The 13,394-nt window shown below is 43.7% G+C and overlaps 1 protein-coding gene across 1 annotated transcript in view; it reads right to left on the bottom strand.

Annotated features, from left to right (window-relative positions):
• Positions 1-224: 224 nt before the first annotated feature.
• Positions 225-13,394, bottom strand: part of mia (MIA SH3 domain containing) — a 38,910-nt gene continuing 25,740 nt past the window's right edge. The window contains exons 3-4 of the mRNA XM_039763963.1: positions 13,095-13,205; positions 225-551 (exon numbers count right to left, since the gene is read on the bottom strand). Of these exons, the coding sequence (XP_039619897.1) occupies positions 528-551; positions 13,095-13,205 (135 nt within the window). The 3' untranslated portion in view covers positions 225-527. The remainder of the gene's footprint in view (positions 552-13,094; positions 13,206-13,394) is intronic.

Raw genomic sequence — 13,394 nt, 5'->3', positions numbered from 1 at the left:
CAGAGTGACTTAAATAAGTCAACTGTTCCATAAAACTTTAGCAGTTTCACTGGTTTTATACCCTGCCTGCCAGTAAAATCACCTGACCTGCGGGGCATCAGAGAGTTTGCATGGAAAATAAAAAATCCTGATGAGCAATTATCTGCAGTATGCAAGGAAGAACTGCATAAGAGCAAGTTAATGCACTACTTTATGTGGAATAAATGAAAGAAATAAAGAGGTGGCCTGTTTTAAAATGTTCTTTAGTAAAACAAGTTGCTATATCTCTAATTTTAAGAACTCATGTGCATGTTGTACATGGTAAAACAAAACAGATCATGACTATGCTGTTTTAATTTTTATTCAGCCTAACAATTAAACAGACTAGTATTTCAAGCAGAGAGTATTGAACTGAGTAGCAGGTTAAGCTGTGTATTAGTGAACCTCGAAAATGCAGGGTTGTCGATGTAACAAAGTGACATATTCCTGCTGCTCCTCCATCTCTCCTAGATTAAGAAGCTGCTGCAGTTGTCCACCTGGTTATCTTTTCACTGACAGTAGAAGTCCCACTTCTGTAAGGTAGAAGAAAGAGATATGCCGTGAAATATCTGTGCAATAATATTTTACTTAAACTTACACTGCACATACTGTCATGGTGGTACCTCTGTGCATTTCCTACCCAAAAGTAAAAAAATATATATGTTTTTATGAAATCTGAAAAAAAGGGAATGGATGATCAAACAGAGAAACACAGATTTTTCAAGTTAAGAAAAAGACAGCAAAAGTTTTGTACCAAAGGAGCTTGTTAAACAGATTCCTATGTAAATCTGTCTTATTGTGGATCATTAGAATTGTTCATTGGAATAATTTCTTCCTCACGTCTCTTATTGTCTGTATGGAAGGTTTCATTGCAATTGGAGCACTGCTTTTGAGTTGCGTACATGTACACAATACATACTATATAATCCTGTAGAATACATCATAACATCCTGTTGTATTTCACACATGGGAGACATGTGCCTCCTGATGCCATTCATGAATAATGCATGCTTTCAGTGAAATTAATAATACTAGCCATCCCGCGGCATACCATATGCCGCATACTCAGGCCGGTTTTTAATGATTTTTAAGCACAGAGAGAAAATTAACATTTGAAAAATCGGTAATGTAATAAATCAGAAAGAAAAGCAACATTGTAACAATGCACGGAACAAACCAACACACAATCGTCCATGACTGAAAACTGGCGGACCGTCCTCGCGCCTTCTCCTGCCAGGGAATTATTTCCGGCGCCGCATCCGAGTGGCAGCCGTTCCAGCAGCTCCGTATATGACTTTATCTTTTTACCTTTTTATCTCTATTTTTCTCTATTTCACTGATCACTTCTACCACTTTCTTTTATGTGTAATTGCTCCCTGGACACTTTTTACTGTTTTACTATTTTACTATTTGACATGGATTTTTACACTCCGAGAATCGCCTATGCAAGTAGTCAGCTTAAAGCACTGAGAAGAAATGCTTATGCCGGTGTGGTTCCTTATTTACCTGGCGAGGTAAGAAGATGATATCGGGGCAGCCGAGCCGGCAAAGATAAAAGATAAGATTAAATCGAGACAACTTGAGAGAAAATGGCGTTATAAAACGTCGGTGCCTTCTGTGATCCTGGGAAATGTAAACTCACTACCAAATAAGATTGACGAACTGGCTGTGCTGGTGAAAAATGTCAGAACCTACAGAGAATGCAGCTTGCTGTGTTTTAGTGAAACGTGGCTAACGTCTACCATCCCAGATGCTAACGTGGAGCTACCTGGGTTTAGCACAGTTAGAGTGGACAGAGACGCAAGTACCTGCAGAAAGAAGAAAGGAGGAGGACTCGCTCTCTGCAACTCAGGACATGTTAAAAACGTTAAAACCTCCACTTGCTGCAGGGACATCGAACTGTTGGCCGTAAGTCCGCGCCCCTATTACTTGCCCAGGGAGTTTGGACACGTGATTGCTGTTATTGTTTACATCCCCTCGCTTAACGCGGAGATGGCGAGTGACATCATCCATTCCGCAGTTGCTAAGTTACAAACAGGAACCCTGAGGCACTTGTGCTAATCGCTGGAGACTTTAAACATGTAATGCTGGACAAAACATTACCTGCCTTCTCCCAGTATGTGGATTGTAACACTCGGGAAACAGGACTATCGACCTACTGTATGCAAACGTTAAAGACGCATACAGCGCCACCCCGCTGCCTGCGCTTGGGAAAGCAGATCATAACCTGGTTCTGCTTCAGCCTCAATACAAACCAAGAGTGAGGGCGCTACCTACAACTACACGCTCATTCAGGAAGTGGTCCCCTGAGGCAGAGCAGGCTCTGAGAGACTGCTTTGGAACTACAGACTGGGATATATTGCTTGGGTCACATAGTGAGAACATTGAAGAGGCTGTTGAATGCACAACTGATTACATCAACTTCTGTATGGACATTGTAGTTCCAGTAAGAACAGTATGCTGCTATGCTAACAACAAGCCATGGGTTACAAGTGACATCAAGGGCCTTTTGAACCAGAAGAAAAGGACTTTTAAAGGTGGTGATCAGCATGAGCTCAAGTGCATGCAGAAGGAACTCGAGTCCAGCTCAGGGCGCGAAAGAGCAGTACAGGAGAAAGCTGGAGCAGAAGTTGCAGAACAACAGCATGAAGGAAGTGTGGGATGGGATGAAGATTATCACTGGCTGCAGCTCGAGCGGGTGCCACCATGAGACAGACGTGGAGAGAGCAAACCAAATGAACAACTTCTTTAATAGGTTTGATCACAGTAACCCACTCTCACCTCGAGTACTGCATCCTCCAACCATCCTTCTGCTGATACCAGCATAGGTGAGACATCCCCACCCACAATTACAGCAGCCCAGGTGAGCAGAGAGCTGAAAAGACTTTGTGCCAGCAAAGCAGCGGGTCCAGATGGTGTATCGCCACGACTGCTGAAGGCCTGTGCGTTGGAACTGGGGAGTCCTCTACAGCATCTTCAACCTGAGCCTGGAACAGGGAGAGTCCCAAGGCTTTGGAAAACATCTTGTATCACCCTGTCCCAAAGGTATCACGTCCTAGTGAGCTGAATGACTTCCGGCCTGTTGCTCTGACGTCACATCTGATGAAGACCATGGACGGCTGCTGCTTCACCACCTGAGGCCACAGGTCCGTCAGCCCTCGACCCTCTGCAGTTCGCATACCAGGAGAAGGTGGGAGCGGAGGATGCCATCATCTATATGCTACACGATCCCTCTCCCACCTGGACAGAGGCAGTGGTGCTGTAAGAATTATGTTTTGGACTTCTCTAGCGCCTTCAACACCATCCAACCTCTGCTCCTTAGAGACAAGCTGACTGAGATGGGAGTAGACTCACACCTGGTGGCATGGATTGTGGACTATCTTACAGACAGACCTCAATATGTGCGTCTTGGGAACTGCAGGTCTGACATTGTGTTCAGCAATACAGGGCGCGAGGGGACTGTACTTTCTCCGGTCCTGTTCAATCTATATACATCAGACTTCCAATATGACTCGAGTCCTGCCACGTGCAAAAGTTCGCTGATGACACTGCTATTGTGGGCTGCATCAGGGTGGGCAGGAGGAGGAGTACAGAAAGTTAATCAAAGACTTTGTTAAATGGTGCGACTCAAACCACTTACACCTTAACACCAGCAAGACCAAGGAGCTGGTGGTGGATTTTAGGAGGCCCAGGCCCCTCATGGACCCTGTGATCATCAGAGGAGACTGTGTGCAGAGGGTGCAGACCTTTAAATATCTGGGAGTGCAGCTGGACGACAAATTGGACTAGACTGCCAATACTGATGCTCTATGTAAGAAAGGTCAGAGCAGACTATACTTTCTGAGAAGGTTGGCATCCTTCAACATCTGCAGTAAGATGCTGCAGATGTTCTACCAGACGGTTGTGGCGAGTGCCCTCTTCTACGCGGTGGTGTGCTGGGGTGGCAGCATAAAGATGAAAGACGCCTCACGCCTGGACAAACTTGTTAAGAAGGCAGGCTCTATTGTAGGATTAAAGTTGGACAGTTTAACATCTGTGGCAGAGCGACGGGCACTAAGCAAACTCCTGTCAATCATGAAGAATCCACTGCATCCACTTAACAGTGTCATCTCCAGACAGAGGAGTAGCTTCAGTGACAGACTTTTGTCACTGTCCTGCTCCACTGACAGACTGAGGAGATCGTTCCTCCCCCACACTATGCGACTCTTCAATTCCACCCGGGGGAGTAAATGCTAACATTAATTTTATTTTAATTTTTTTCATTTTTTTTTTCATTTTTATTACTATTTAATTTAATATTGTTTCTTTGTATCAGTATACTGCTGCTGGATTATGTGAATTTCCCCTTGGGATTAATAAAGTATCTATCTATCTATCTATCTATCTATCTATCTATCTATCTATCTATCTATCAGAGGGAGGGATGGGGGTGCACAGTGCGGAGTTTGGAACGGGAGGAGAGGAGAAGGACGTCCATTCAGCTCCGTCCATCATGCTAGTCTGCTGATTTCTTGTTCAATATGCACTGCCCGCTCATGTGCCCACCTCCAACTCGTCACTTGAGTTGTCATCTTTACACAGTCCAGATGTACCTGTGACTGACGTAGACTTTTCATTGCTCTGTGCGGTTTTGGCTGCTTTCCTATATATAATCCACCAAGACCACGGTAGTAGCGAGGTGGGAGGGGGGTGTGTACAAAGAGTTGGGATGCAACCAGTGGGAGCGTATGAGTCGCACTTAGTGGGGATTCCACGGTTTGCAGCCCGAATTGGGTTCAACAGTTTACCCACGCTGGGTAGACACACGCTCAATGTCATGCATAATTATTTATTGAATGCTAAACACTTTTGGAAAGACACGGTTGTCTAAAACGGGTTGGTGTGAGAATACAACAGTAAGCGAATGAAAAGATGGAACTCTGGAGAGAGCAAAATACAACACAATAGTGAACCCGCGGCATAACAAACGCCGCATAATTATTTATTGATGGTTGAACACTTCTGGAAAGACACAGTTGTCTAAAAAGGGAGGGTTTGAGGATACAACAGAAAGTGAATAAAAAGATGGAACTCTAGACTATTTCATTGCTCTGTGCGGGTTTGGCTGCCTTTCTATATATAATTCACCAAGACACCCGACCACGGTAGTAGCGAGGTGGGAGTGAACAAAGTGCAGGAGCATCTAAGAAGACGCATGTTTGTCGCGGATGCGAATTGCTGTATGTAGCATGTAAAACAGCTTGCCATGGTGCACGTGGTCGTGCGTCGTAACCGAAAACTCGTTTTTTAAAGACTGCTTACTTCATTGTGTTTTAACCTCAGTTGTAAAGGAATGTTTTAAGGACCCCATGGGATACCCCTCGGTTTTGGCTGCATTTCTATATATAATCCACCAAGATACCCGACGACAGTAGGAGGGGGGTGTGCACAAAGGGTAGGGACATAATGAGTCAAACTTAGTGGGAATTCCACGGCTTGCAGCCCAAATGGGGTTCAACGGCTTACCCTCGCCTCTCTGCGCTGGGTAGACACACGCTCAATCTCAAGCATAATTATGTATTGAATGCTAAACACTTCTGGAAAGACTCGGTTGTCTAAAACGGGTTGGTGTGAGAATACAACAGTAAGTGAATGAAAAGATGGAACTCTGGAGAGAGCAAAATACAACACAATAGTAAACCCGCGGCATAACAAACGCCGCGTGGCTCAGACGTGCATGTGGACTTTTACCACAGACGAAAGGGACTAACTGGGTGGTCGGTGAGTTTTTGCGTCTGGGCAAATGGGCAGGCAGTGTGAATGCCTAGAGAGCGAGGGTAGACGCTGGCCGGTGAAAAAGGAGTGTTGGTGGGCAGGAAAACGTCTTCCGTGTTCCTGCAGGAGCATCTAAGAAGACGCATGTTTGTCGCAGATGCAAATAGCTGTATGTAGCATGTAAAACAGTTTGCTATGGTGCATGCGGTCGTGCGTCGTAACCGAAAAGTCGGTTTATAAAGACTGCTTATTTCATTGTGCTTTAACCTCAGTTGTAAAGGATTGTTTTAAGGATCCCATGGGATACCCCTCGCAAACCGTTTCACACGCTGCATATGGCGATTCACCTCCGCGAGAAACATGCCTCTATGAACAGTCAACGTAGCTCGGAGGTGCATGACATGCACATGACATTATCCTGACCTGCACTGCATGTGGCCTCTACGACAGACGAATATAAATGACGCCATTTTTTCTGTGTCATCGCATCCGAGTTGGTGGGCGTGGCCCTGCGAGTTGTCGTCGTATCCAATGGTCTTGGAGTTGGTGGGCGTGGCTCCTTCCTGCGTGCGCCAAAGGTGTCTCACTTGTTGGCGTTTAGTGAATCAACGCCCCTTCCGGCGTGCTTTTCATGGTTGTCTTGCCTTTCCATGGGTGTCTTGCCTTAGTGAATTATATATATGGATATTTTAATTAGAAGGTTGTTTTAGTCACCATGCTTGGGTTCGGATGGTGAATTTAGGCATGTTAATTTGTGTTTTAGGAGTGGAAGGTTATAATAGCCACACAGGGTGTTGGCATACCCTTAGCAGTGTACATTTAGCCTATTTGTATTACAGTAAATTCAGTATTTGAGCACTGGATTGTAGCACTTTTACTACTTTTGTTTATTTATTTTACAGTGTTTCCCCATTTTATATACACAAGCAAATTAAACTTTGCACACAATTCTGAAAATGTGAAGCTCATGTATTAACAACATGATTCCAAACTGCTAAATTCTAACTTACATTCATCTCACTCACATATAATTCTAAATTAACACAGTTTGCATCGTTTAGCACACTTCATTCACCTAGAAACACTGGCCTTCAAATTGCAACACTCTGATTACCAATTAGTCTCACTCATGTTGCACTTCTGCAAACTCATTTGAAAGAACAGTTCAATCATATGTCAGAATATAAAAGAACATTCAAGTGACATACAAACAGGTGTTAGGTGTTAGGCCAGAACACAGAGGAAGAGTGAGAGTGAGAGTGATAATGAGAGTGAGAGGAGGCCATCCAGGCCAAGGAGCAGGAAGAGGAAAGCAAAGGTGAGCCGATATTTCCAATGAAATACATGCAACTTTGGTGGACCATGTAATTAATCATGACTTAACCATGACTGGTCGGAGTGGTGGCTCTGACGCTAGGGATCTGCACTGGCACTCGGAAGGATGCCGGTTCAAATCCCGTAAATGCCAAAAAAGGACTCTGTTCTGCTGGGCCCTTGAGCAAAGCCCTTAACCTGCAATTGCTCTGTCCTGGGTATGAAGTTAATCTGCATCCAGCCCTGCATGTAGGCCCTCCAACCTGCAGGGAAAAACTTGGGGGTTGGTGGCAGAATTGGCACTCCAGCCACCATACAAAAACCTCACACTGTTCCACTCATTCTGAACTAGTGTGGTGCTGAGGTGTCACCCATTGCATGGCTGCACTTGGGTCCGAATCTGGATCCTGAGTTGGTTTGTCGTGTGGTGGGTGCAGCAATGCACTGAATCAGTGCATGCTCCTAACCTCTCCCTCTCCTAACCATGACTGAAGTTGGGCAGAGAGTCCATCTGAATTTGAGTCGCTTCACAGTAGCTTCAGTTATCCGGGCCTTTAGATAAGAGAATAGGTAAGTAACTACAGTAATTACAGAGTACCATAACTTTATGGTTTCTGTGGGTATCTACAGTGCTCAAAGAAGTGAACCCTATAGTGTAATGTTTTGTCTTAAATTTATGCAGCTATATAGTAAAATGTGTATCCTGTAATGTGTGTATATGATTTTCACAGAACAGAAAGATGGGCAGCAAGAGGTAGCAGAGGCCAGAAATTCACAGACATAAAAAACATGGTTTTTGGAAAATAATGTTATCACCCTGAATGAAATCAGAGACAGAGTCCTGGAAGACAATGTCCATTTCACAAAAATTGACCAGGTCAGCCTGTCCACAATCGACCTTGTCTTGAATCAACACCAGCTGAGGATGAAAAAGGTATGTCGTGTTCCATTTAGCACAACTCTGACAGAGTGAAGGTGCAATGATACCATTGTGTGCATGTGAGTACAGCAACTTCTCAGTACTCTGTATAGACATGTCACTGTGTACCTCAGTGTTTCTGTATGTAGGCCTTTTGTCTGATATGCTCATTGTTCCTTTTTCAGAGAGTGCTTGAACTTGATGGCAGTGCTGCCCCCTATGAATACAGTACACCCCCAAAATTCGCGGGGGTTATGTTCTTAGAGCACCCGTGAATAGTGAAAAACCGTGAATTTTGGATGTAGTTAAAAAATGTCTATTTTCATAGTTTAAACCCTAAATATGCCATCAAAACACTTTCATTTAATTTCAAACTCAGCTTAATACATTGCCTAAAAATAAAGAATGTAAAGGTAAACTTGTATAATGTACTGCTATGTCTCCCGCAGTTCTAGAATGTAAAATACAGATGTTACCGCTATATGTACTGTAATTCATGCAAGCGCGTTTTCATTGCCAGAAGCCTTAGACGGTGCAGCTCATTTCGGTGGCATCTTGGGGCTTTAACCCTTAAACTGCCACATACTTGGGGGTTAATGCATCCCTGGACGCCAAATACTTTTTTGCTGCACTCTACGTAAATGTCACAATTCACAAAGAAAAAATGAAATTTTAATGGAACACATTTTTTTTCATGCAAAGAGCATCACAATTACTGCAAAACTGATCATTTTACACACTGCTCATGAACGGTAAAAACTATTTAAAAAAACTACTGGAACAATATGTACAAAGTGCAACTGATGCCATGGATGAAACTCAGTAAATCACTGAGCCAACTGCGCTTGAACCGGCTGCACGCAAGCACACAGAGGTAAGCACTGATGCTTGCAGGCTCGTCTAGTGCTGCGGCTGAATCCCAGGGACAGTTAGGCTGCAGTACTGCAAGGTGTCACGCTTGAGTGACAGAATTGCACAGAAACACAGGAGATTGTAGAGACAGAAACTTTATTCAAACACTTCAAACAAACATGTCTCTTTTAGAAGTGAAAGGAGCTCAGTATGCAGTTAGTTATCGATTAAACAATAGACAAACATCATAGGGGAGCACAACCCCAACAGGAGCAGAGAATGTCTGGGGGAGGAGAGAGAAACAAAGCAATCAGCCAAAAAGGACAGGTGCTGTTCAGGCTTTTAAGTAAGTGTAGTGTCGCGTGAGAAGCATATCACGCGACAGAGCAGCCGCAAGTAAGCCCACCAAGTAAGGGAGCAATGTGAAGGTAGTCTATCAGCGTTTTTTAAGAGGGGGTTTTGAGGAGCGTCTGTGTCTTCTAGGGGTGCGTTCAGCCCCCCTGCTCACAAGGGGCTGCCACCATGATTCACACTGTCGAGAAGACGGTGATTTATTTATTTTTAGGATGGAGATTCCAGGGACGCACCCAGCCTTGACCCGCCCTGCACGCACTCACAAACAGAGACAAAAACAAAGCAAACTGGTAATTGAACAGAAAATAAAGAATGTAATGAAAACAAATTAAATAAGAAAACAACGATACCACCCCTGTTCCCCTTATGGCGATTACACCTTAAATACAACAAAGCACAAACAAAACACACATAGTAAATCATGAAAAAGTTAATGAAAAACGGCAACAGATGAAATGTAATGATGAAAATAGATAGTCCAGAGATCTGCACGCTGAATGGGAATGTACAGATAGTCCTACCACTAATTCCTGAAATGGTGAAGACAGGTGGACAGGTTCAGGAGCACTCCTTTCTTTGCAGGATGACCATGAATCCACTTACAGTCCTCACGTACACAGGCAGACGGCAGACAATCCAGACGCACAAAACGATCCAGGACAAAATGAATACATTCAGGTAACCCAGCAGAAGGCAGACAGACAAGAACTTGAAACACAAATTTTTTTTGGTCACCGGCCCCCTTTTTAAAAGCTGCGCTGACATCCTTTGACCTCAACAGCCCCAGCACCTTCAGGAGAAGACCAATCAGAGCCACTGCAGGGATTGCTGGGAGTTGCAGTTTCAAATTCTATTGGCTACTTTCTTCATCCCAAGCTGCGGTTTTCTCTACAGTTGTTTCCTGCTCTCTCTACAGTACAGTATTGCCACGCAAAAAGCCATAAAAATTGCGGAAGGATATTTCCGCTAACAATTATTAGTTAGGTTCTAAAGAAAAATCTGTGAATGACTGAGGCCGTGAACTCTGAACCACAACTTCATGGGGGTTCACTGTATATTCATTGAAATGGGAGGGTTTAACATGCAGAAGACCAGGTGTCAGTGTCCTTGGGCAGCATGGCAGAAATATCATCATGTGTGCCGCTATTAGTCAGCATGAGGTCATACATCAACCTGCACAACTAGTTTCCTTTAACATTCCCCATTTGCTAACATTCCTTGACAAACTCAAAAATATCCTTATCCTCCCACAGGAAAAGAAACCAGAGCAGCCACCTTCATTGTCATTTGGGATAATGTAAGTTTCTACTGCTCTGGTCCACAATTGGTTCAACAACAACCCACATTTTGTATGTTATGCCTTCCATCATATTCCCCTTTTCTAAATCCAATACTGAAATTCTTTTCAGCATAGGAGTGTAAAGTGTATTAACGCAGACCCCACAAGCGTGTGGTAGTACAACAGGCAATGGAGGAGACATTTGATGACATGTACACAGATAAATGCCAAGGATGGATCCACCATACCAAGTGCATTTTCTCCTGTTGGTTGGCTAGGGTGAACATCATAGATGATGTGGATGATGTCCTCTGTCCTGACCAAGATCGGAGGCTCAATGCAGATTGATCTGTTTCATTGTATTTTGCAATTGTTTTTGTCAATTGCTGTAATGAAAAAATATTTCATTTGTTACCTTTTTGTATCTGTGCACTGATTTTCTTTGTAGTATTATTTATTGTACTTACATTACATAGGTGTAATTATTTAGTTTTGCTACTGTGACGGACAGCTGGGTCCCATGCCCGGCCGGGACGCCTCTGCTGCATACGTCCCGGGGGAGCCACCATGGACAGTGCAATGCCTCCCCCGGGGCACCCAGGGGCAGCCTCCCTGGCCATGGGTCCTTCCTCAGTCTCCCCAGTGGCTCCATGGGACATGGAGTCCACCACAGCCCGGTTGGGAGATGGGGTGGCCACTAGGGGGTGCTGCGGAGAGCCAGCCGCCACAATGGCCGACTTACCAGCCCCACCTGGAGGTGCAATTAAGACCAGCTGGTCAGGCACCTGGAGCACTTCTGGGTGGGCTATAAAGCAGGCAACCTTCCTCCATTCATGGCCAGAATCGGGAGGAAGAGGACGAGGTTGCCTGGGAGGAGTGGTGGTGCCAGGAAGGGTTGTTTGTGCTGTATCTTGTGCTTTGGGAACTGTGTTGGGCCTGTGGGACACGGGGAAGACGTGCCCCATGGCTGAAGAAAAGAAAATAAAGCCTGTGTGTTTTATACACGTGCCTCTGCGTGGTCTGTGCCGGGTCAGGCGCTATATAGCGCCTTTCTACACTACATACCATGTAATTAGGTAACATTTGTGTCATACACATGCACTACTGTAATTGCTATTTTGGGACAAAAAAAATCTACACTTCATCAACACTTCATCATATGCACTTGAATATGTAATATGACCCCATGAAGCTATTTGAGTTTTGAATTTATCACATCAGTGTTTATTTGATGCTCTGTAAGACATAAACATATAATAGCTGTGTGCAGTGTTTTGGTGGAAGGAATCAGTTCTGAGAAGAGAAGACATGGTTTTGGGTGCTGTGTTGTATTTTGCAAGAGATTTGAGGAATTTTGACAACGTAGTTAATTCTTTTCAGTTTGTTTTTTGAGAAATTCAGCCACAGTTTCTGGAAATGTATTTAAACATTTAGAAAAAAACTATGTTTTTAAGGATTCATTTGGTAATGTTTGGTTATTGCAATACTGAACCTTGTTGTGGGACTTTACACGTGCACGATGCATGCTTATGTGTGCATGATGTTGTGGTGGTCCTCTTTAAAATACTGAGATATCAGTAAAAAGAGTTTTGTAGTAGGCATTTCCTTCATTATAAAAATTTATTCTCCATTCACACTTTGCAGTTTTGGTCCACAGTTATTCAGGTTGTAAATTTTGAGTGGAAAATACAACTACAGTACTGGCCTCACTCATGTTTATTATCAATTGTTGCCATTAATCTAAAATTTTGCTCTAACAGTCAATTCATCAGGTATTTTTGGTGCCATATTTCAACTTTTTTAGAATGCAAGGGGCATAAAAGGCGCCAGGGTGGTGCAGTGGTAGCGCTGCTGCCTTGCAGTTAGGAGACCCGGGTTCGCTTCCTGGGTCCTCCCTGCATGGAGTTTGCATGTTCTCCCCGTGGGTTTGCTCCAGTTTCCTCACACAGTCCAAAGGTGATTCTAAATTGTGCTTGGTGTGGGTTGGCGCCCTGCCTGAAGTTGCATAAAATTGAAATAAAGTTTGCATAAAATAATGCACGAATATATCTACTCCTATGATTGACATTTACAGTAATATTTATATGAAAACAACATAACAATTAGCAAGCCAACACTCTTTTAATTGAGTAGGATTTCACTTACTTGATGATACTTAGTCTAAGTATTAGGTTGGGAACATGCGCTGATACAGCACATTGCCGCACCCACCACACAACAATCCACTTCAGGATCCCAAATTAGGACCCGAGTGCGGTGGTGCAGCAGGTGACACCTCAGCACCACACTAGTTTGAATGGAACAGTGTAAGGTTTATTTATTTATTTATTTATTTTGGAGTGCCAATCCTGCCACCAACTTCTGAGTTTTTCCTGAAAGCTGGAGGGTTTCAGGTTGCAGGTTAACATCATACCCAGGATGGAGAGTGAGAGTTATTTCATTGGAAAGTAGCTTAGTTGCCAGAAGTTTTTACCTATGATATGTGACTTGAGCAAATCCTAAGAGTATTACATGATATAACATGAAAGACTAGAAACTTTGCTAAAACTACTGCTAATTTGTCCACACAGAGACACAACTTCAAAAACTTTTTGAGTTTCTTACATCAGTTGGGACTTCAACAGTTCCTGGCAGCAGCAGCTGAGTCTCTTCCACTATGCTGCTTGGGAAAAATCCAATGCGAGCCTCCTGCTCACTGTAATAGTTTCCTTGGACCTGCAGGAGTAAAGTGGAACAACAGTGACACAAACTGGAGAAATGCGGCATGGCAAGCAACACAGAAAAGATACAGTACTAAACTACTGTACATATGAATGGTGTACATACAAAAAAAAAAATTAAAGACAGGCAAAATCAACAAATTAAGATATAAAAATATTGAGCAAGCAAATCTATTGCAAAATT

The sequence above is a fragment of the Polypterus senegalus genome, chromosome 9 (assembly GCF_016835505.1).
Source record: "Polypterus senegalus isolate Bchr_013 chromosome 9, ASM1683550v1, whole genome shotgun sequence".
Lineage (NCBI taxonomy): Eukaryota > Metazoa > Chordata > Cladistia > Polypteriformes > Polypteridae > Polypterus > Polypterus senegalus.
This window is presented reverse-complemented; position numbering and strand designations above follow the sequence as displayed.